Source organism: Papio anubis, chromosome 13, assembly GCF_008728515.1.
Source record: "Papio anubis isolate 15944 chromosome 13, Panubis1.0, whole genome shotgun sequence".
In the NCBI taxonomy this organism is placed as follows: Eukaryota; Metazoa; Chordata; class Mammalia; order Primates; family Cercopithecidae; genus Papio; species Papio anubis.
Window position 1 is genome coordinate 4,783,013 of NC_044988.1, and position 23,440 is coordinate 4,806,452.

The following is a 23,440-nucleotide window of genomic DNA, read 5'->3' on the forward strand; positions in this document are numbered from 1 at the left end:
AAAAATTAGCTGGGTGTACTGGCACATGCCCGTAGTCCCAGCTACTCAGGAGGCTGAGGCACAAGAATTTCTTGAACCCAGGAGGTGCAGGTTGCAGCAAGCTGAGATCGCACCACTACACTACAGCCTGGGAGACAGAGTGCGAGATTTCTGTATCAGAAAAAAAAAAAAAAAAAAAAAAAAAAAGGCACGGTGGCTCACGCCTGTAATCCCAGCACTTTGGGAGGCCAAGGCAGGCGGATCACGAGGTCGGGAGTTCGAGACCAGCCCGGCCAACATAGTGAAACCCCGTCTCTATTAAAAATACAAAAATAAGCCAGGTGTGGTAGTGGGCACCTGTAATCCCAGCTACTGAGGAAGTTTCGAGGCGGGGAGAATCTTGAACCTTGGGAGGCAAAGGTTGCAGGAGCCGATCAGCCACTGCACCCCAGCCTGGGCAACAGGGCGAGAGACTCCAAAAAAAAACAGGCACAGTGGCTCATGCCTGTAATCCCATCAGTTTGGGAGGCAGAGATGGGTGGATCACTAGATCAGGAGATCAAGACCATCCTGACTAACATGGTGAAACCCCATCTCTACTAAAAATACCAAAAACAAACAAAAAAAATTTGCTGGGTATGGTGGCAGGCGCCTGTAGTCCCAGCTACTTGGGAGGCTGAGGCAGGAGAATGGCCTGAACCTGGGAGGTGGAGCTTGCAGTGAGCCGAGACCGCACCACTGCATTCCAGCCCGGGCGACAGAGCAAGACTCCGTTTCAAAAAAAAAAAAAAAAAAAAAAAAAAAAAATTAGGGGTCTGAATGCTTTCATATTTTTCTTCTTTCTCTCAAATACTTTACTTTAGAGGAAACACTAACTCCAGGTGCTGCTGCCCTGCTGTGACCTCAGGAAGCTGCCCCACCAGCTGCAGCCTCTTTGGCCCCCAGCCCAGCACGTCCTCGTCCTTCCAGCCAGCGGACAGCTGGGCTCTCCCACCAGCTGTCTGTAGGCCAGTTTTAGGCCAGCGTAGCCCACTCCCTCCACACTTGTGGCTGCAGCCTGGTCTGTGGAGAACCACCCCTGCTCCCTCGCCCCTCTGCAAGGCAGTGCTAGGTCCCCTCCCCAGATCTGATCACCGTTTGGGGTCCCACCGCAACCCATCCAGCACTTGCCCAGCCAGGCTGCGGGAGGGTGGGTGTTCCTCACCTGCCATGCTCATGCTAACCCTACAGCTGGGGGAACCAAGGCTCTGAGCTGTGACATGACCCCAGCAGGCCGTGGTGACAACAGCATGCCCCTCGTACTCCATCTCCCGAGTGCCCCTCAGGTGCAGGGGACAGTAGGGCGCACAAGAGGCTGGACCCCTTCCCAGATTCTGAACCTGTCTGTGTGAGGGGGGTGTCCAGGGCTCACCCAAGGAAGGCCAGAACCCTGTGGCTGCTGAGGCCCGGGTTGGTGCAGAGGTGTGAGAGGCACTGAGTGGGCAGGACCCCTGTGAGCCCTCTGCGGAGGAGCCGCTGGCCCCGGTCACAAGGCACTGAGCCGGCAGAACTGGAGGCAACAGCACAAGAAAGCCGTAGATTCCGGAATCGGTTGCCCGACTGGATTAAGATCGAAGCAGTTTGAGTTTGTGACCGGATCCGAGGTTTCAATACCTTTAATCGAGATTTACCTCTTCCTTTCACTTCTTTCCTTTACTTTTCCTTTCCTTTAATCTTTACTTTCCTTTATCGATGATTTCACTCTTTTCTTTATCTCTTTTACCTTTTACCTCTTTTATCTTTTATCGATTTTACCTTTTCGATCTCTTTATCTCTTTGACACTTTTCATCTTTCCCTTTTGACATTTTTTGACTGGCGGCAAGCGGATTTTGACGTGATTTGACGATGGATTTTGCGACGGATTTGCCGGACGCAGGATTTTGATCTCGATTTTTGATATTTTGATGCCGATTTGCCGGATGGATCTGCCGTGATTTGATTTTGATCCTTTCGCACGGATCCTCCACTTCACTTCACTTTCTACCTTTCCTTTACCTACCTTTGCCTTCCTTCATCCATCCTCACACCCTTTAACCCTTCACCACCTACAACCTCTGCACAACCCTCCCTCACCCAAAGCCCCGACCTCATCTTCCTACTCTGCCCTGCACGTTCCCACCGCAACATCCCATGTCCAGCCTGAAAACCACTTCATTTTCCTGAGGGTGGCATTCCTGAAGGATGAGTTGATGGGCGGGGCTGGTAAGGAGTCCCAAGCTGAGGGAGCAGCATGGTTTTTGCCTGAACACCCACAGCACAGGTGTGGAAGCACAGGACACGGCCATCTGTGGATGTAGTGTGGAAACAGGGACTCAGGACAGCCAGGAGGGCCTCACTGCCCAAGGCTGCCTTCCCCTCCCTGGGGACCTAGTTCACTGCTGGTCATAGGAACTGGTTGGCCCGGTGGTTGGCAGGGCTGGGCCTGATGGGTGGCTGAGGCCCAGACACGGGTGCCTATCATTCTCCCTCCTCCAGACTCCAGCCTCAAAGGGTGGGGCAGCCACCAGGTGGGAGGTGGCAGATGCAAGAGTGGGCCTGGTTGGTGGTCAGGGACGTCACAGACTCAGACCCAGGCTTGAGTCCAGTTGGTCAGGGATGGAGCTGGGGGTAGCTGGGCGCTGGGAGGGCAGTCCAAGGACAGTGGGGCTCAGGACCTGGCTGATGTGGGCCTCGGGGCAGGGCGGTGAGTGCACACAGATGGACAGGGAAGGCAGCAGTCCTGGGGCCAGGCAGCCCCTCGCTGAGGAATGACACCTGCCCACGGGGCCTGGGGAGTCAGGGCCTCAGGTGGTGTCAGGCAGCCCTGAGGTATGTGTGTCCTCCACGGCCTCTGGCCAGGCCACCTAGGACTTGCCCAGGCCACACACCGGCCTGTGCCCTGCCTGCCTCGGAGGTTTCCTGCCTTCAGCTGACGCCGTAATAGAATGTTAATGTCCCTGGAGACCCCTCCTTAGCTCTCCAGGGACAAGTCACACCTGTCTACACCCTTCACCCAGACACCTGTCACCTTCACTAAGTATGTGTCTCCTTTACCAAGGCATGACGGGCACCTGGAGCAAGGTGGTCAATTCCTAATAGGATTTCCGAGGCAGGGGGGCTGTGACAGAACCCACGCTCAAGGAGGAGTCCCGAGGGAGGGATCCCATTTCACAGGTGGGCGAACGGGCTGAGACTGGAGCACAGGCCCTGGCCCCGCGGCTCAGGGTGGAGGAGGGAGAGGGCAGCTAGGGCTGTCCCCCCGCCACCCCACTCAGTGGGCGCGTGGCAGCCTGGCAGGTGGGAGGGCTCTGAGGCCCTGGCTGTCCTTGCCCCTGGCCCTCAGATCCCTGAAGGGGCAGGCACTGTGATGAGCAAGCAGCAGCGCCGCCCAGTAACGGGACATCACGTCCTGGAGCTCCACACTCCGCTGTCAGCCTGGTTCCCACTGTAACATGCGCAGCGACCCTGCGACTGACTGAGCATGGTCCCTCCAGGAGCCGCACTCATAGCCTTGCCCTGCCGGTGGCATCACCCCAGGGTGAGGGGCTCCCAGTACCTTCTGGGGCAAAGCCTGGGTGCCTCCAGAAACCCCCTGGAAAATGCAAACTCATGATGATTCTGCGGGTTGACAAATATTCTTGTTTCCCCACTAAAAGGCTTGGGGGAGGAGCTGACAAGGAGAGGGAAGCAGGTCTCCGGCCCAGGCTCAGCAGCCAGAGGGGGAGAGAGAGAGAGAGAGAGAGAGAGAGAGAGAGAGAGAGAGTGTGTGTGTGTGTGTGTGTGTGTGTGACAGAGGCACATAAGGTGGGAGGAGGGGGCAGTGTGGGGGACATCTGAGGTGGGGAGGCAGTGCCCAGGGGCTTATCCGAGGCAGGTGAGCCCATGTTGGGGGCGTCCTGTCTGGGGGTCTGTGCCAGCAGCTGGATGTGGAGATGCCGGGAACACCAGGGCCAGTCCCAGCTGAAGCAGCCATAGCTACCGTCATCTCTGAAGCCCTCCTGAGACTGAGGAACGAGACAGGCTGAGGGAACTTGAACATTTAATATGGTCAGCACCTTGTAAGATGAAGGTGTTTTTTGTTTTTTGTTTTTGTTTTTTGTTTTTTTGAGACGGAGTCTCGCTCTGTCGCCCGGGCTGGAGTGCAGTGGCGCGATCTCGGCTCACTGCAAGCTCCGCCTCCCGGGTTCACGCCATTCTCCTGCCTCAGCCTCCCGAGTAGCTGGGACTACAGGCGCCCACCGCCACGCCCGGCTAGTTTTTTGTGTTTTCAGTACAGACGGGGTTTCACCGTGTTAGCCAGGATGGTCTCGGTCTCCTGACCTCGTGATCCACCCGCCTTGGCCTCCCAAAGTGCTGGGATTACAGGCGTGAGCCACCGTGCCCGGCCGGAGGTGTGTTTTTTACACAAATTATAAATAATGAAAAATAAGCATTTAGAAAAAGAAGCAGCAGTCCCCTTGGCGGGTCGGCTGGAGGACTCTTTGGTTGAGTGGCGGGTGAGGCCCTGGGTCCAGGGTCTGTCAGAGCCCCCCTAGGTCATCTGCCAGGAAGGCCAGCAGGTAGCGGCTGACATGTCTGTCGATGATGACAGGCGAGAAGCCGAGGACGCGCCGGGTCCCTGGCAGGCCCTTGGGGTCTAGAAGACAAAAGGGGAGGCAAAAGCTCACGAACCAGTCCCAGAGGTGAATTCTGTGTTTCCATCCCTCCCATGGGGGTGGGTGGGAGTGGGCACTGGGGCAGGGTGCTCCCTCCCGGTCATGGTCTTGGCTTGAGTTGAAAAGACAAGAATTAGGGCAGATTCCAGAGCCCCCAGCTCCCACACAAGTGACCCAGGGGCCTTGAGTCCTGCCATGTGTGCCTGTGTCCTCGCGCCCAGTAGGCCTCCCAGCACGACAAACTCAGGCATCACAGCAAAGGGAGACCGGGCAGGCCAGGCTGGGCACCAGTAGACGGGCCCTGGGAGGCTCCTATGCATCAGGCCTGTGGCTGGTGGAGAGACCCAAGGCCCTGGGGCACGTGACCTGCTCAAGGGCCCCACATGGCTCAAGGTCACAGGTGTGGCAGGGCTTTGTAACACCCAGAGTCCTGGCTGCACCCCTCCTCCTGCTAGGGGTCATCATTTTCTGGTTCCCAAGGGTGGCAGGAGCCAGTGGATGCTGGGAGCCTCCTCACATCCCATTTCTCATGAGCCCTGCAAGGTGACACCATCCCACTGCTCAAGTGTGGACACTGAGGTGTGGAGAGGCCAAGGGGTCCTAAATTGGGCAGGGTCTGGGGCCCTGGCTTGGTGGCAGAGGGGAAGCAGGCCCAGCCCTGTGAGGGTCCACCTGTACCCACCTGGTGGATAGCAGTACAGGAGCAGGGCCAGTCCCACAGCAAGGCCCAGACCAGCCAGGAAGCTCATGGGTCCTGGGGAGAAACCAGCGTGAACAGGGCTCCCCTGGGCCTCAGAGGGGTGGGGTCCTGAGGCTCGGGGGCTGCGCAGGGGAGGGGGTGCCAGGCTGAGGTGCTGCCTGAAGAGCCCCTAAGCGAGCACCTTAGGGGGTCTGTCACCAACAGAAGGCCAGGAATGGAGCCACACTTGGGGTGGAGAAGCCCCTGAGGCGGAGATGGAGCCCTGGGGAGGGTAAAGAGAGAGGGAAAGAGAGGGAGAGAGAGAGAGGGCAGCAGGGAGGTGTTACCCCTGTCACTCAGCTCGCCGCTCTGGCTGCCCGAGTCTAGCTGTGTGCAATCTGAGTTCTCTAGAAACAAAACCACAGAGCATGGTTAGTCAATGGGCAGGGCCGGAGAGCAAGGTCGTCACCCCGTAGGAAGCCCAAGGCCACTGCTGCCTCCTGGGGCCGCCAGGCCAGACCAGGCCGTGGTACCCGAGACCAACCCTCCTCAGGGAACTATGCACAGTCTGGGTCTTCTCCGGTGGTCCAGCTGCTGTGACTTCAAGTGCCACAGGCATGGGGAAGGTCATTGTACCCTGGTGGCCACAGGCACCAAACGCAGCATGAACATTGCTGTGGACAGCGTGGCTGCTGTCGGCCTGGTGGCTGCCTCACTGGGTGCAGCTGGGCCAGAAGCTTTCTGCCCAGGCCTCCCCTGGAGGTTATCCAGCCTGAGACCTGCTGGACGGGCCTAAAGGCACGCGGGAGCCACAGAAGGTGCTCCACCTCCAGTGGGGCCGAGGCTTGGCCCTGCCTGGTTTTGAAAGCCCCCTGTGGCATATTCGTGGCTCGGGAGGGAGAGCCAGTCCCTCCTGCAGGGCTGGGCCTCCCCTCGAGCTCTCCCTGCCCACCATCTGCACTGTGTCCTGTGAGGCTTGGGGAGGCCTCCGGGGGCTCAGAGACCCCCAGCCCAGTAGCCTGGAGTGAGCCACCCAGTCCCTCTGGTCTCTGTCCTGTTGCTTGAGGGCCAAGGGGCAGTAGCCCCTCCTCCTAGGGCCCTGACCACAGAGGCGTCAGATCAGAGTTGCCATCTTCACCTTGAGGCGCCCTGAACGTCCCGGCAGCTCTGTGGGCCCAGGCTACTGGCATCCACATGACTCCCGGGGCCTGAGCGCACAGTGCCTGAGGACAGGAGCCTCAGAGCTGAAATGCATGTGCTTCGGACCAGCCATCCGGGCCTGACCACGCCCTATGGAAACCCCCACACGTGTGCAGATCACGGCAATGAAAGGGTTCATCATGGGGTTGGGTAATTCCAGCGGGGACCGCCTAGGAGCGCTATGCAGCTGTGGGAACAAGGCTGCTGTCCACACAGACAAGAAGGGATCCCCCTGGAATGAGGCTAGAAAAGGAAGGGCAAGAGAGGACGCACAAGATGCCCCCTTCTGTGTGAAAACTGCCATGACAGACAGAGATGGAGAAAGTGGGAGACAGAGACCAACATCTGCACTGCCTGTGCCTGCCACACTCTCCCCTCGGGGCTGAGGGTGGCCTCTGGGGAAGGGCTGAGGCGAGAGGGGATGCCAGGCCTGGGCTGCAGCAGACTTGGGAGGTCACGAAGAACATCCATGGCATCAGCAGCAGGTTGGGGTGCCCTCCCTGGGCCGGCACCAAGCATGCATGGTTGGGGACGTGGAACTTACGCAGAGCGTGGCGGCTGGGCAGGCAGCTGTGCAGGGGCTGGGCATGGATATACAGGGCTCGGTAGAACTCCTGGCAGTCCCGCTCGCCGCTCCGCTGCAGGTGGCTCAGGAGGTCACAGAGCCGCACACGCAAGGACGCCTTGGGGTTCCGGAACTGAGGGTATAAGGGGGTGCCAGGGAAGATCAGGCCAGGGGGGCTGGCTGTGGGTCAGGGCAGGGCACCAAGGTCAAGCCCCCAGCCTCAGCTTCCCCATTGAGTGTCAGGACACCTGCTGGATGGCAGCTCCTGTGACACCCTGCCCCTTACCCACACCACATAGTGCCTGGCATTGCCTCTGTCACAGGCATCACTGCTACTCCTCATACTCCCTGTGGGGTGGGAGGTTGGGAAACAGGCTGGGAGCGGTCACAAAGAAATCACAGGGCTGGCCGGGCACAGTGGCTCACGCCTGTAATCCCAGCACTTTGGGAGGCCAAGGCAGGCGGATCACGAGGTCAGGAGATCGAGACCATCCTGGCTAACACGGTGAAACCCCGTCTCTACTAAAAAATACAAAAAAAATAGCCAGGTGTGGTGGCGGGCGCCTGTAGTCCCGGCTACTCGGGAGGCTGAGGCAGGAGAATGGCATGAACCTGGGAGGCGGAGCTTGCAGTGAGCTGACATCGCGCCACTGCACTCCAGCCTGGGCAACGGAGCAAGACTCTGTCTCAAAAAAGAAAGAAAAAAAAAAAAAGAAGAAAGCACAGGGCTGGTGACATCATTCCAAGTGTTAGGACATAGTGTGGCTTCCTGTGTGACCTCAGCCAGCTACTCCACCCCTCTGAGACTTGGTTTCTTCATTTGTAAAAAGGGGATAATGAACCCTCATGGTAGGCTATGACAGGGAATTAATGAAGTGAGGTATAAGTGCTAACTTCTGTTATTTTGCAGTCTACAGGAATGTGATTCAAGTTTTTAAAAAATAAGTTGAAGCTGAGCGTGATGGCTCATGCCTGTAATCCCAGCACTTTGGGAGGCCGAGGCAGGCAGATCAGGAGCTCGAGGTCAGGAGTTTGACACCAGCCTGGCCAACATGGCGAAACCCCATCTCTACTAAGAGTACACAAAATTAGCCAGGCATGGTGGTGCATGTTTAATCCCAGCTACTTGGGAGGCTGAGGCCAGAGGATCACTGGAAACTGGGAGGCAGAGGTTGCACTGAGCCGAGATCACGCCACTGCACTCCAGCCTGGGTGACAGACTCCATCTCAAAAAAAAAAGAAAAGAGTGACAAAAGTATTGGCTCTTTTGATGTGTCTGACAGAGAAATGTGTGGTTCTCAAGGTCAGTGGACAGGCCACTGGGCCTTGACCGCCAGGACCTGGAGTCTGTGGCCCAGTGCTGCCACCTGGTGGCAGCATACCATTCTACATGGCCACAGGAAACGAGTAAAACCATGGCAGTGTGGAAATGACAGCCAGATGGGTGGCAGAAGCTATGGTGTCTGTGAGGAAGGAATATGTGGTTTTTCTTGTATAAACATCCGAAACTTTCTAAACTTTCTAAAAGTGAACATGCATTAGACTTCAATTACAATAATAAGAGATGGATTTGAGCTCCTAACTTTTAAAATTACTGTTATCACCTTCACAATGGAAGAAGCACCTGAGCCAGTAGCAGGGCCCGTGTTGACTTGTGTTCTGTTGTGGGCCAACCTCCTTGTGCCAGGAGATGCCCCAACCCTAAGGATAGCCCTGCATCATGACCCCCTGCCAAGTGAGGAAATGACAGCTCCAAGAGAAGGGATTCAATTGGGGTCACCCAGAGGGGAAGGAGGCTGGCAGGACCTGTACCCCGAAGGCCTAGGGGTCTCTGGCACTCACTGCCCATCCCTCTGGTCTTGGTGATGGCTGTCAAGGAACAGGTGGCTCAGTGCGGGCGCCAGAGCCACAGATGTGGGCGGGGTCGGCAGGGTGTGGCTAACTCTCTCATCCAATGTCCCCTCAGGGCCACCTGGCACTGGGGTGATGGGGCAGGACAGACTTCCCAAGACAGAGCCCAGGAATTGCATCTTAAATGCCATCTCCAGCAGAGCCATCCTGCTGTTTCCAGCTCTGCAGCTCTGAGAGGCCAGGGCCATGTGACAGAGCAACAGCCACCGGCCCTGGGCACTTTCCCAAACAACAGGATGAACTCAGGACATGGCCTGGCACTCCTGAGATGAGCGGCCCCGGGCAAGCGGCTGCCTCTTGGGCCTTGGGATCACTTCTGTGAGATGGGGTGATGGGCGCGGTGCCCACAGGGCTGCAGGGCCATCTGGTGCTAAGGGCTCTCGGGCAGGCGTTTACCCGGCTCAGCTCAGTCAGTCCACACCACACCTGCCAGGCAGCGCTCTCAGCGTCTGCTCCACACATGGGGAAGCTGGGGTTCCGAGGGGACCAGCCCGCTCAGCACTGCGGAGAGGGGCAGACTGTGGCACGGCCACGGGGTGGGTCAGCATCTGCCTTCCTAGAAGCTCGGTTGCCTACCTGTGACATGCTGGGCTTTCCAGCCGCGTACAGTAACATAGAAATTAGAGAAAAGGAAGCAATTGTTTGCCCACTTTGAACCTTCAGAAGATGCAGAATGCAAAGCACTGTGGCACTGGGGTGGGCCAGGACTATCTGTTCCCCATCCCACTTCAGCTCTCCCTCTGCCTCCGCCCTCCTCACCCCTCCCTCTCGCCCTCTTTCTCGCCTTCCTCCAAGTCTTATACTGTCATGTGCTTCATGTATTGTCACGTTATCTCCTATAATCTCCCAGCAACTCGGGGACAGCATACCCAATGACATAGGAAGAAACTGAGGCACAGAGAGCTGACGTTATGGGCTTGTTTGGTCCAAAGGGCCCCAAAGGGTCAGTTTGTAGCTCAGGCAGCCTTAGTAGCCAGGTCCAGATATGTCACCTCTGAATCCTGACATACCTAGTGTGTCATTCCCTTGAGAGAATGACCCAGGGCTGGTCACCAGCTTCTCCCAGCCCAGAAGGGAAGGGAAACTGAGCAGTGTCTCGGGCACCCCCCTCACCTCCTCAGCACCTTTTCCGCCTCCTTGTTGGTAAGGATCTGTGGGTAGTAGCGGTTCAGCTGGAGGATGATCTTGTCCACCTGCTGCTCACTCAAGCGCCCGTGGCCTGTCAGGAAAGGCGTGTCCTGCACCAGGCGGTCACAATACGTCTGATCTAAAACAGACAGCATAGGGGCATGAGCTAGCACAGCCCAAGGGGACCAGAGATGACAGCCTTGCACTGACACCACAGGAGGGCATCACCCCCGAAGTGGGTGCCCACCAGGAGGGTCCACCCGCAGAATCACAGCCATCCCAGCCCGTGTGGTGTGCATTGCACAGCTGAGAGCTGCCCCTGGCCTGCCAACCTGCCTGCTGCCAACCTGCCCCACCAGAAGATGGAAGTGAAGGGTTGTGCTGGAAACCCACTTTCACAGAGCTCACCACAGAAATCAAACTCAGAGGGGCTAAGAATCTACTTTTCATGGGCCACCTGCAGGGCCATCAGGAAATAGCTGGGGCCTAGGGTGGCACAGGTGGCTCAGAATGCCCAGGGCCAGGCATGGTGGCTCAGACCAGGTGCGATGGCTCACCCCTGTAACACCAACATTTTGGGAGGCCAAGGTGGGCAGATCACTTGAGCTCAGGAGTTCGAGATCAAGAATGCTCAGACGTGGGCTCTGCAGATCTTCACACTGGCACAGATACAGGAACACAGGGCTCAGGGTGGCCCGTGCTGGGATCACGATGGGACACAGTGTGTCTGAAAGGCCTTAAGAAGCTTCTACCAACAGTAAACCAGTGAGTTCTCCCAGAGGGCTAGAAATGCTTTTCATTTGCCTTTTTTTTTTTTTCCAGAATCACCATTAAAATATCATTGTACCACTTTTCCATTAAGAATGTTTCTTAGAATGACAGATCTTTAAGGCTGAGCAGTGGAGTGACGACAGGAGGGCATGGAGAGGATGGTACACAGGATCCCCACAGGGACTGAACATGTGCATCACCTTACATACTTGTGGCAGCTTGTCCTGTTTCCCCATGTACACAAAGAAAATATTTATAGAACATAACACAGAGGAAAATGAGAAGGGAATCTAAATGTGTTGCTATAAAAAGTGAACAAAACACAAAAGAAGGCAGTAATAGAATAAATGAGGGTCAAAAAAGCTACAAGACATACAGGAAACACATAGCAAAATGGCAGTAGTAACACATTCCTTATCAGCAATTAATTCAAATGTAAATAGGTTAAACTTTCCTTTTTTTTTTTTTTTTTGAGATAGAGTCTTGCTCTGTTGCCCAGGCTGGAGTGCTGAGGCCCAATCTCGGCTCACTGCAACCTCTGCCTCCTGGGTTCAAGCGATTCTCCCTGGGATTACAGGTGTATGCCACCATGCCCATCTGGTTTTTGTATTTTTTTAGTAGAGACAGGGTTTCACCATGTTGGCCAGGCTGGTGTCAAACTCTGGACCTCAGGTGATTTGCCTGCCTTGGCCTCCCAAAGTGCTGGGATTATAGGCATGAGCTACCGCGCCCAGCCAAATTTTCCTATCAAAAGGCATAGATTGGCAGAATGGATTTTTAAAATATGAGACAACTAAGTGCTGTCTACAAAAGACTCACTTCAGATCTAAAGACACAAAGAAGTTGAAAATGAAAGGACCTAAAAAAATTCCCATACAAATAGTAACCAAAAGAGAGATGAGGTAACTATACTAACATCAGGCAAAATAGACTATAAGTCAAAAACTATTATAAGAGATTAAAAAGTATATTATGTATTAATAAAAGGATAAATTCATCAAGAATATGCAACAGTTATAAACATATATGCACCAAATATCAGAGCTTCAAAATGTAAGAAGCAAACACTGGCAGAGTTGAAGGGAGAAATAGATACCTCTATAATAATATTTGGAGACTTCAAAACACCACTTTCAGTAAGAGACAGAACCACCAGACAGAAGATAAATGAGGAAATAGAGGACTTCAACAACACCATAAGCCAATTATACCTGGTAGACATACACAGAACACTCCATCCAACAATATAGATATTTTTCTCACGTGCACATGAAACATTCCCCAAGATAGGCTGCAAAACAAGTTTGTGGCCACAAAAACCAGTTTTAATATATTTTAAAAGGTTGAAATCATATAAAATATATTTTCTGACCACCCACAATGAAGCTAGAAATCAATAATAGAAAACTAAAAAATTCACAAATATGTGAAAATTAAATAGCCAATGGGGTGCCAGTCATAGTGGCTCACACCTGTAATCCCAGCACTTTGGGAAGCTGAGGCAGGCAGATCACTTGAGGCCAGGAGTTTGGGACCAGCCTGGCCAACATGGCAAAACCCTATCTCTACTAAAAATACAAAACTTAGCCAGGCATGGTGGTGCACACTTGTAATCCCAGCTACCTGGGAGGCTGAGGCACAAGAATTCCTTGAACCTGGGAGGTGGAGGTTGTAGTGAGCTGAATTCGTGCCACTGCACTCCAGCCTGGGTGACAGAGCGAGACTCTGTCTCAAACAAACAAACAAACAAACAAGAAAACCAATGGGTCAAAAGAGAAATCATGAGGGAAATTAGGAAGTAACATGAGAAAAGCGGAAACACACACCTACACACACACACCCACACACACACACACACACCCCCTACACTACGCCAAAACCTAAGGGATGCAGCAAAAGCAGTGCTGAGAGGGAAAATTATAGTTGCAAATGCATATATTTAAAAAAAAATCTTAAATCAGTAACCTAACATCACACTTTAAGGAGTGAGAAAAGGAAAAACTAAAGACCAGAGAGCTTGAAGAGCAAACTAAACCCAAAGCTCACAGAAGGAGGGAAATAATCAAGATTAGAGTGAAGACAAATGAAATAGAGAATCGAAAAACAGTGGAGAAAAATCAAGAAAACCAAAGTCGATTCTTTGATGATATCAATAAAAATGACAAAACTAGCTAGACTGACAAAGAAAAATAAGAGAAGACTCAAATTACTAGTATCAGGAATAAAAGTGAGGACATTACCATGAACTTTACAGAAATAAAAAGGAATGTAAGAGAATACTATGAACATTTGTATACCAACAAATTAGATAACCTAAATGAAATGAAAACATTCCTAAAAACACAATCCACCAAAACTAAACCATGAAGAAATAGAAAATCTAACCAATAACTAGTAAGATTAAATCAATAATGAAAAATATCTCAAGAAAGAAAAGCTTAGGACCAGACAGCTTTGCTGGTTAATTCTACCATAAATGTAAAGAACTAATACCAATCCTTCTCAAACTTACAAAAAAAAACTGAAGAGGAGGGAACACTTCATAACTAATTCTGTGAGGTCAGCTTTACCCTGATACCAAAATCAGACAAAGTGGCTTCAAGAAAAGAAAACCACTTTGGGAGAGAGAGGCAGGAGAGTCACTTGATGCCAGGAATTCAAGACCACACTTGGGCAATACAGCAAGACCTTGTCTCTATGAAAAAAAAGAAAATGGAAAAGACTACAGACCAATACTCCTTAGGAATATTGATGGAAAAAATCAACAAAATCCAGCAAATCAAATTCAGCAGCATGTTAAAAGAAGTATACATTGATTTGTTCCTGGAATACAAGGATGGTTCGACATGTAAAAATCAAAAATCAATCAATGAAATATACCACATTAATAGAATGAAGGAAAAAATACATGGCCATTTCAGTTGTTTTAGAAAAAGCATTTGATAAATGTCAACATCCTTTCTTGATATAAATATTTAATTAATTAGGTCTAGAAGATGGTATGGTTTGAATGTGTCAACAAGCATGTATTGGAAACTTAATCCCCAAAGTAACAGCACTGAGAGATAGAACCTAATGGGAAGTGTACAGGTCATGAGGGCTCTACCGTCATGAATGGATTAATGCCAATTACAAAAGGGCTTGAAGTTTCGGGTTTGTTTTCTTCCTCTTAATCCCTCTCATTCTCTCTAGCCCTTCTGCCTTCCACCATGGGATAACACAGCAAGAAAACCCTCACCAGATGCTGGCTCCCTGATCTTGGACTTCCAAACCTCTAGAAGCATGAGCCTATACATTTCTGCTCATTATAAACTCCCTAGTTTCAAGTCTTCTGTTATAGCAGCACAAAATGGACTAAGACAGAAGGAAACTTCATCAACATGATAAAGGCCATAGAGTTGGCACTCTGTCTCTGCAGGTTCCATATCCAGGGATTAAATCAACAGCAGATATAAAATATTTGGGGAAAAGCAATACAAAATAAGACTACAGCCAAAAAATACAAGTTTTAAAAATACAGTACAACGATTTACATAGCATTTACATTGTGTTAGGTATTATAAGTAACCTAGAGATAATTTAAAATATATGGAAGGATGTGTGTAGGTGCAAATATTATAGCACTTTATATAAGGGATTTAAACATCCTCAGATGATTTTGAGGGGATTCCTGGAATCATCCCACCTCATATATTGAAGGACATTTTTATATGAAAAGCCCACAGCTAACATCATACCTTAATGGTGAAAGACTGAAAGCTTTTTCTTTAAGATCAGGAACAAGATAAAGATGTCTGCTCTTACCACTTATATTCAACATAGTACTGGAAGTTCCAACCAGAGCAATTAGGCAAGAAAAGGAAAAGGGAATAAAAGGCATCCAAATTGTAAAGGAAAAAGTAAAATTTTCTCTGTTCACAGATGACATGATTTTATACACAGAAAATCCTAAAATCTTTTTCTTTGAAGTTAGAGCTAATTAAAAGCATGCAGCAAGGTTGCAAGAGGCAAAATTCACAGCAAGCCGGGCGCTGGTGGCTCAAGCCTGTAATCCAGCATCTCTTTAGAGGCCGAGACGGGCGGATCACGAGGTCAGGAGATCGAGACCATCCTGGCTAACATGGTGAAAACCCTGCCTCTACTAAAAATACAAACTGGCCGCGCTGTGGCGATGCCTGTAGTCCCAGCTACTCGGAAGGCTGAGGCAGGAGAATGCATGGAACCCCGGGAGGCGGAGCCAGAGTGAGCAGAGATCCCGCCACTGCACTCCAGCCTGGCGCTGCAGATGACTCCGCCCCAAAAAAAAAAAAAAAAAAAACTAACACAAAAAATATTTCATCTCACATACTAACAATGAACAATCCAAAATTAAGAAAGGACTCAATTTATAATGCCAGCACAAAAGAATAAAATAGGGCCGGGCGCGGTGTTTCAATGCCTGTAATCCCAGCACCTTTGGGAGGCCGAGACGGGCGGATCACGAGGTCAGGAGATCGAGACCATCCTGGCTAACACGGTGAAACCCTGCCTCTACTAAAATACAAAAACTAGCCGGGAATAGGTGGCGGCGCCTGTGTCCCAGCTGACGTGAGGCTGAGGCAGGAGAATGAAGGGAACCCGGGCGGAGCTTTGCGAGCTGAGATCCGCCACTGCACTCCAGCCTAAGGGCAGAGCTTGTGACCGCCTCAAAAAAAGGAAAAGAATAAAATACTTAGAAAGAAATTTAATCAAGAAGGCAAAAATCTTGTACACTGAAAGCCACAAAACATTGCTGCAAGCACTACCCAAAGCAATCTACAGATTCAATGCAATCCCTATCAAAATCTCAAGTGTTTTTTGCAGAAACAGAAAAACCCATCCTAAAATTCATATAGAATTTCAAAACAAAATACCTGTATAGCCAACAAGAAAAAAAAATCTTAAAAAACAAACAAACAAAAAACAGGGTTGGAGGACTCATATTTCCTGCTTTCCAAACTTACTGTAAAAAGATACAATAATGAAAACAATGTGGTACTATCATAAAGACAGATATATGGGTCACTGGCATAGAAAAAGAGAGTCTAGAATTAAACCCTACTTTTAATTAAAAGAGTGGAAAAAAAGAGTGAAAAAATAGTTCACATAAATGGGAGAAATATTTGCAAAGCATGTATCTCATAAGGGATTAGTATCCATACTCTATAAAGAACTCCTACAACTGAACAGCAAAAGACACAAAGAACCCAATTCAAAAATAAGCAAAGAACTTGAATAGACGCTTCTCTAAAGAAAATATACAACTAGCCATCAAACACACAAAAAAATGCTTATCAGGCCAGGCGCGGTGGCTCCCACCTGTAATCCCAGCACTTTGGGAGGCTGAGGCGGGCAGATCACCTGAAATCACCTAAGGTCAGGAGTTTGAGACTGACCTGGTCAACATGGAGAAACCCTGTCTCTACTAAAAACACAATAATTAGCCGGGCATGGTGGTGTGTGCCTGTAATCCCAACTACTTGGGAGGCTGAGGCAAGAGAATCACTTGAACCCAGGAGATGGAAGTTGCAGTGAGCCGAGATTGCGCCACTGCACTCCAGTCTGGGAAACAGAGCAAGACTCTGTCTCAAGAAAAAGAAAAAGAAAAAATGGTCATGATTACTCATTAAGGAAATTCAAATAAAAATCACAATGAGATATCGCTTCATACTCATTAGGATAGCTATATATTAATATAACAAATGTTGGTGAGGATATGGAGAAATTCAAACTCATGGGCATTACTGCCGAAAATGTAAAATAGTGCAGCCACTGTGGAAAAAAACAGTATGGCAGTTCCTCAAAAATCTAAACATAGAATTATTGTATGATGGCTGGGCACGGTGGCTCACATCTATAATCCCAGCACTTTGGGAGGCCGAGGCAGGCAGATCACGAGGTCAGGAGAGCGAGACCATCCTGGCTAACATGGTGAAACCCGGTCTCTACTAAAAATACAAAAATTAGCCAGGTGGGATGGCAGGCGCCTGTAATCCCAGCCACTTGGGAGGCTGAGGCAGGAGAATCGCTTCAACCTGGGCAGCAGAGGTTGCAGTGAACTGAGATTGCACCACTGTACTCCAGCCTGGGCAACGGTGAGACTCTGTCTCAAAAAAAAAAAAAAGAATTACCATGTGATCCAGAAATTCTTCTAGGTATATACCTTAGACAACAAAAAGCAGGAACTCAGTCGGGGGTGGTGGCTCATGCCTGTCATCCCAGCACTTTGGGAGGCCAAGCTGGGCAGATGACCTGAGGTCAGGAGCTCAAGACCAGCATGGCCAACATGGCGAAGCCCCGTCTCTACTAAATACAAAAAGCTAGCCAGGCATGGTGGCACTCGCCTGTAGTGCCAGCTATTCAGGGGGCTGAGGCATGAGAATCACTTGAACCCAGGAGGCAGAGGTTGCACTAAGCCAAGATCACAACACTGCACTCCAGCCTGGGCAACAAAGTGAGACTCTGTCTTAAATAAATAAATAAATAAATAAATAAATAAATGAATGCAGGAACTCAAATGGATACTTGCACACTGGTTTTCATAGCAGCACTATTCAAAATAAAGATGGAAATAGTGCAAATGTTCACCAGAAGATGAATGAATTATCAAAATGTGGTATATACCTATGTACAACAGAATATTACTCAGCCCTAAAAAGGAAGGAAATTATGATACATGGATGTCACAACATGGATGAACCTTGAAAACATCATGCTAAGTGCAATAAACATGGCACAAAAGGACAAATATTATATGATTCCAATTATATGAAGTACTTAGAGGAGTCAAATTCATACAGACAGAAAATAGAAGAGAGATTACCAGGAGGTGTGAGCAGAAGGAGAAAGGGCAGTTATTGTTTAATGGGTACCAAATTTCTGTTTGGGATGATAAAGAAGCTCTGGAAATGGACAGTGGTGACAACTGCACAATATTGTGAGTGTATTTAGTATCACTGAAGTGTACACTGAAAAATGGGTAAGAAAATAAATTTTATGTTTCTGTATATTTTCTCACAAAAAATGTAAATGGATAAATAAACTCTGGTTTATCCATACAATGAATATTATTCAGTGCTAAAAAGAAATGAAGGCTGAGTGTGGTGGCTCACGCCTGTCATCCCAGCACTTAGGGAGGCTGAGGCAGGTGAATCGCTTAACCTGGGAGGCAGAGGTTGCAGTGAGCCGAGAGTGCGCCACTGCACTCCAGCCTGGGCAACAGTGAGACTGTCTCAAAGAAAAAACCAAAACAAACACAGTGCCATCGTGTTGGACATAGCGGGGCCCCCTCTTGGGTTTCCTCCTTGAGGCACAGACTCAACAGACTGTTTTACTTTCTCATGCCTCTTTCCAGTTGCCACTTCCTCCTGGCTGGTCTTTCTGCCCCCCAGAATGTGGACCCGCCCCAAAAGCAACCATGCTCTGTGGGACCCTGTGCAGACCCTACAGACCCAGGCCCAGGTGAGAACAGCCCATCTCAGCATGCTCGCCCTGCGCCGGGCTGGGGACCACGGCGATGGGCAGATCCATCCACATCCTCCAGGGGCTCACAGTGTAGGGGCGTGGGCTGGCATTCACCAAGCAACCCCGCAAACACATCCTTAACCCCACAGATACCTGCCCTCCAGAGAACAACAGGGGGGCCATCCTGGTTCACAGGGTCCCTGGTGATGCCCACATTGAGGCCATCAGCCACCCTATCATCTGGCTGAAGCCACTTGCCATGGGCTGCGCAGGGAAGCAGATGGCTGGGGGCTGACTCAGCCCTCACCTGCACTGAGTCCGCCAGCAGCCCCACCACGGTGAGGAAGCTGAGCGCAAGGCCGTCAAGTGACCTGCCAAGGCCACACGGACAGGCCCAGCTGGGCGGTCTGGGTCCAGCGCCTACAGTCCTCTAGTTAAAAGAACTAAGATGAATTAGCCAAGATTCACAGAGCAATCCCACACGTCTGGCACTCTGTGAGCCCTGCGTCTACCTACAACCTTCATCCTTCCAACAGCCCTGCAACATAGGGACAACCACCAGCCCCGTTTTCAGATAGGGAAACTAAGGCACAGTGAGATGATAAGGTACCTGCCCAAGACTGCAACCAGATACGAAGTGACAGATCAAGATCCAGGCCCAGGCACAGCCGTGTTGAGGACCACCTCTTGACATCCAGACATTCTGCCTCTCTAATTAACATGCAACTTCACTGTAATCAGCGACAGCAGTCTACTCCCTGCCAGACCAAGAGACCAAGAGCAGACCCAAGGCTGTCCTCCCCAGCACTGCCCACTTGGCTAAGAATCCAGTAGTTAGGTGCTCACTAAAGAGTTCTGCAGGCTGGACGCAGTGGCTCACGCCTATAATCCCAGCACTTTGGGAGGCTGAGGCAGGTGGATCATGAGGTCAGGAGTTCAAGACCAGCCTGGCCAACACGGTGAAACCCCATCTCTACTAAAAATACAAAAGAAATTAGCTGGTCGTGGTGGCACACGCCTGTAGTCCCAGCTACTCAGGAGGCTGAGGTAGGAGAATTCCTTGAACCCGGGAGGCAGAGGTTGCAGTGAGTCAAGATAGCGCCACTGCACTCCAGCCTGGGTGACAGAGTGAGACTCTGTCTCAAAAAAAAAAAAAAAAAGAGTTCTGCAATGAATGGTCCAAGGCCCAAGGGCAAGCACGGTAGGTGGACAGAGGCCAGCATCCTGTAGCGGCCTCCTGCTGCCCTGCAAGCCGCTAACCAGGCGGAGCCTCCGCTGCTGCACAGCCATGAGTCACCGTGAGCCGTGAGTCAGCTGGCACAGGCCGCAAGATCTGGGGGCTGAAGCCAGGCTCCGCGGCTTGGGGGCTCTGCGCTTCCTGTGGTTGCGAGTTGTGCACACAAACACGCAGCACTTGGAAGCCAGAAAAGGCACAAGAAACGAAACCATCTCAGTGCCAGCTCCCGATAAACAAGTCCCTGAACTGTTTTTATAGGACAAAGGAAGATGGCTTGCTCTGGCACCGACCCGGCAAGCCTTCACCATGCCCTACATCCCCTTTCTTCTTGCCAAGCTGGCACCAGCACTATAGACCCCCACTCTATTACCCCAACATGAACCTTCTTATCAGCTCAGACTGATGCCCTCAGCCTGGCATTCGAGGCCCCATGGGAGCTGGCCCCACCCACTCTCACCCGGCCCTCCAGGCCCATGAGACTTCCTGCGTGGCAGTCCCCAACAGCACCATCCTGTCTGGGAACCTTGCCCCAGGCTGAGAATACCTGTTCCTGGGTTTCCACCTGGTTAATTCATGTTCACCTTGCTATCCTACGTGCAAGAGGGCTTCCGAAGCTCCTGTCATCCCCAACCAATTGGAGTCCAGACACTTGGGCATCAACCTCCACTCCCGAATTTTTTTTTTTTTTTTTTTTAGACGGAGTCTCGCTCTGTTGCCCAGGCTGGAGTGCAGTAGCGCGATCTCGGCTCACTGCAAGCTCCGCCTCTCGGGTTCACGCCATTCTCCTGCCTCAGCCTCCCCACTACCTGGGACTACAGGCGCCCGCCACCACGCCCAGCTAATTTTTTGTATTTTTAGTAGAGACGGGGTTTCACTGTGTTAGCCAGGATGGTCTTGATCTCCTGACCTCGTGATCCACCTGCCTCGGCCTCCCAAAGTGCTGGGATTGATTACAGGCTTGAGCCACCGCGCCCGGGCCCCTCCCGTATTTCTTCCAGGAGCCCCCTTGTCTCAGTGCTCAGCCCAACTAAAACTGCTCACTCGCCGGCACAGCCCAGGGGGGTAACTTGTCAAGCACCTGCCCCACCCAGACACCTCCTCAGCGTTCTGCAGGCACTGGCTCACATGCGCTGCTTGCAGCGAGGGCTGGCGCGAGGCAGGACCCCAGTTGGTGCAGGGAGGTGGTGAGCCTGGGACTACGGGTCTGCAGCCTTGCAGGGCTGTTCATATGACCCTCCCAGAGCTGTGCTCCAAGGGCCTTGGCTCTCCATGCCAAAGACTAAGGCTTGTGAGGGAATGTCTCCAGGCCCAGTGAGTAGACCCAGCAGGTAGGAAGCACACACTGGAAAAGGTGAGGCCTACAATCAGAGCCTTCAGGGACCCCTGCCTGATGGGATCTCCCAGCTCCAGCATCCCCTTATGCAAGGAAGCTTCCCTGACAGAGAGCAAGGGACAGGGTCCCTTTGTGCAGGAAGGCTCCTCAATGGACAGCAAGGCCTCAGGCTCTGCCAATACCTAGTCCCTGGGACAGGGCTCCCTGGAGACCAGCATAGCTCTGAGTTGTGTCCCACGCATTCTGATGAACTCACGAAGGGAGTTAAGGAATTCCAGCGTGGGCAGGGCACAATTTGACTTTGTTTCCCCATCTGTACACAGACAAGATACTCCACGTGTCCCCATCTGATCATTTTCTTTCTTTCTTTTTTTTTTTTTTGAGACGGAGTCTTGCTCTGTCGTCCAGGCCGGAGTGCAGTGGCGCCATCTCGGCTCACTGCAAGCTCCGCCTCCTGGGTTCAAGAAATTCTCCTGCCTCAGCCTTCCCAGTAGCTGGGACTACAGGTGCCCGCTACCACGCCCGGCTAATTTTTTGTATTTTTAGCAGAGACGGGGTTTCACCATGTTAGCCAGGATGGTCTCGATCTCCTGACTTTGTGATCCGCCCGCCTGGGCCTCCCAAAATGCTGGGATTACAGGCGTGAGCAACGGCGCCCGGTCCCCATCTGATCATTTTCAGACAGGAATCACCCAACATAGGGTCCAATGCACAGTAAGTGCTCAGATATGAGAGCCACAAATAAGAAGGGTTAGAAGGGAGGACAAAGGGGAGCAGGTGGCAGCTGGGGGGGTCTCTTGTGGCCTAGGCTGGAAGTCTCTTCTGACCTGGTGTCCTGGAAGTCGTCAGTTTCCAGCCCATGAGATCCTATTTGTGTGCAGGACCTAGGCTGAGACTCAAGTGAGAGCACTGAGAGAGGACTAGGGACTTCTGGGGCCAACCTGAGCCCCTGAGCCAATTCTGCTCCATGAAGCAGAACAGTGAGAATGAAGTACAGCTTCTGGGAACCCCCATACTCCCTGACCGGGCTGCCATGGGGTCCCTTACCAGCCCATCACCCTCATGGGGTTTCTCCAACAGGGGAAGGTCCACAGAGCAGGGTCACCCTGTTTGGGATCAGGAGGATGGTGGGCAGGTCCCCAGAGAGGCCCTGGGGAGGAAGGCTGGGCTGGGGCCGCTAGTGTGGAGCACAACAACACTGGAGGGTCCAGTCGTTGTCCCCGATTCCCTTAGGCCTAAACAGGGGCAAGACCGTCGTGGACCCCCAAAAGAGTCTGGGAGGCTCCAAGAGTCCCACAGAAACCACATGCAGCCGAGGAACGCATCGCCTGTGCTGCGAGGTCGTTGGGGTGGTTGCAAGGATGGAGCGTTGTTTCCGTGACCAGAATCATAGCAGGACCGCTGTGAATTCTCTCTGTTGTCATTTCTACCACCTCCTACTCTTTCGTACCAAATTCCCCACCACGGGACACCTCCCAACACACAGACTGGCAGTGGCCGAGCCCAGACCCTGGCTGTGCAGCCCCACCCTGGAGCTGTCTTGTCGCCCCCGCCCTTTTCAGGCCCCGCACCTGGCCACCACCCATCGTGCCCCACCCCGCCTCGGCTGGCACGGCCCCGCCGGGCAGAAGCCCGGGACACCCACCACCTCGCAGGGGTGCAGCCGCGCACCACCGGCAGCTGACGGGCCAAGGTCACTCGGCCCCCGCAGCCCAGGCGCGGCCTGCAGGCAACTCGCAAGACAGCCGGACCCTCCGGCCGGGCCACCCATCCAGGGCGCCCGCATCCCTGCCACCCAGCCAGCCCCGTGCCCACCTGTCATGGCGACGGACACAGCGCCGCCCGCAGTCCCCAGCTGTCTACCCCGCTGCGCGTCAGCCCCTCGGTCAGTCGCCCAGTACAGCCGTTCCGGTGACCGCCGCCCGCGGGCCGTGCTCGCCCGCCCCTTTTGGCTAGGCCCGTCCCCCGGCTTCGGCGGTGTAGACTCGGGGGCTCTAAACCCCGCCCCTCGGCGAGCCCTGCCCCTTCCCGCTAGGCCCCGCCCCTGACGCGCCCACTACGGCGCCGCCAGGGCTCTAAACTCCGCCCCTCACTCGAATCCCGCCCCTTTGCCGTCCTGGGATAGGCCGCTACGAAGATCCTTGAGCCTTGCCCCTCACTCGAGCCCCGCCCCCTCCGGAATCGGCTTTCGCGCCTCCAGGAGTCCTGAGCCCCGCCCTGCACCTGAACCCCGCCCTCTCCGACGAAGGTTTCCAAGCTTCAAGGACCCACTGGGCCCCGCCCCTCACTCGGGCCCTGCCTCCTCCGGCCCGGCTTCCGCGCCTCCAGGAGCCCTGGGCCAGCCCCTCACTCGAGTCCCGCTCCCCTCACTCGAGTCCCGCTCCCCTCCGGCGTCGGCCTCTGCGCGTCCAGGGACCCTGAGCCCCGCCCCTTCCTGCTATACCCAGCCATTGCGGGCGTCACCGGACCGCCCGCCCGCCC

At 52.5% G+C, this 23,440-nt stretch overlaps 1 protein-coding gene across 7 annotated transcripts; it reads right to left on the bottom strand.

Moving 5' to 3' along the window:
* Positions 1 to 4,330: 4,330 nt before the first annotated feature.
* CARD19 (caspase recruitment domain family member 19) lies at positions 4,331 to 22,999 on the bottom strand. 7 transcript variants are annotated; one of them, XR_638755.4, is made up of 6 exons: positions 22,775 to 22,952; positions 10,122 to 10,275; positions 7,077 to 7,230; positions 5,680 to 5,739; positions 5,336 to 5,407; positions 4,331 to 4,634 (listed from the first exon to the last, which is right to left on the bottom strand). XR_638755.4 is itself a non-coding variant. In XM_003911990.4 (6 exons), exons 1-6 carry the CDS (start codon positions 22,779 to 22,781, stop codon positions 4,519 to 4,521), a joined length of 552 nt encoding a protein of 183 aa, XP_003912039.1. In that variant the 5' UTR covers positions 22,782 to 22,999; the 3' UTR covers positions 4,331 to 4,518. The 7 variants fall into 7 exon arrangements, 4 of the variants coding, with proteins under 4 accessions (XP_003912039.1, XP_009187468.1, XP_021783405.1 ...); XM_003911990.4 differs by having other exon boundaries at positions 10,133 to 10,275; positions 22,775 to 22,999; XR_638756.4 differs by lacking the exon at positions 5,680 to 5,739.
* Positions 23,000 to 23,440: the final 441 nt, after the last annotated feature.

Coding starts and splice junctions, on each gene's coding strand:
- CARD19 (XM_031654040.1), bottom strand. Junction 7,231..10,132: donor CCAACAAGGAGGCGGAAAAG/GTGCTGAGGAGG, acceptor TTATACCCTCAG/TTCCGGAACCCCAAGGCGTC.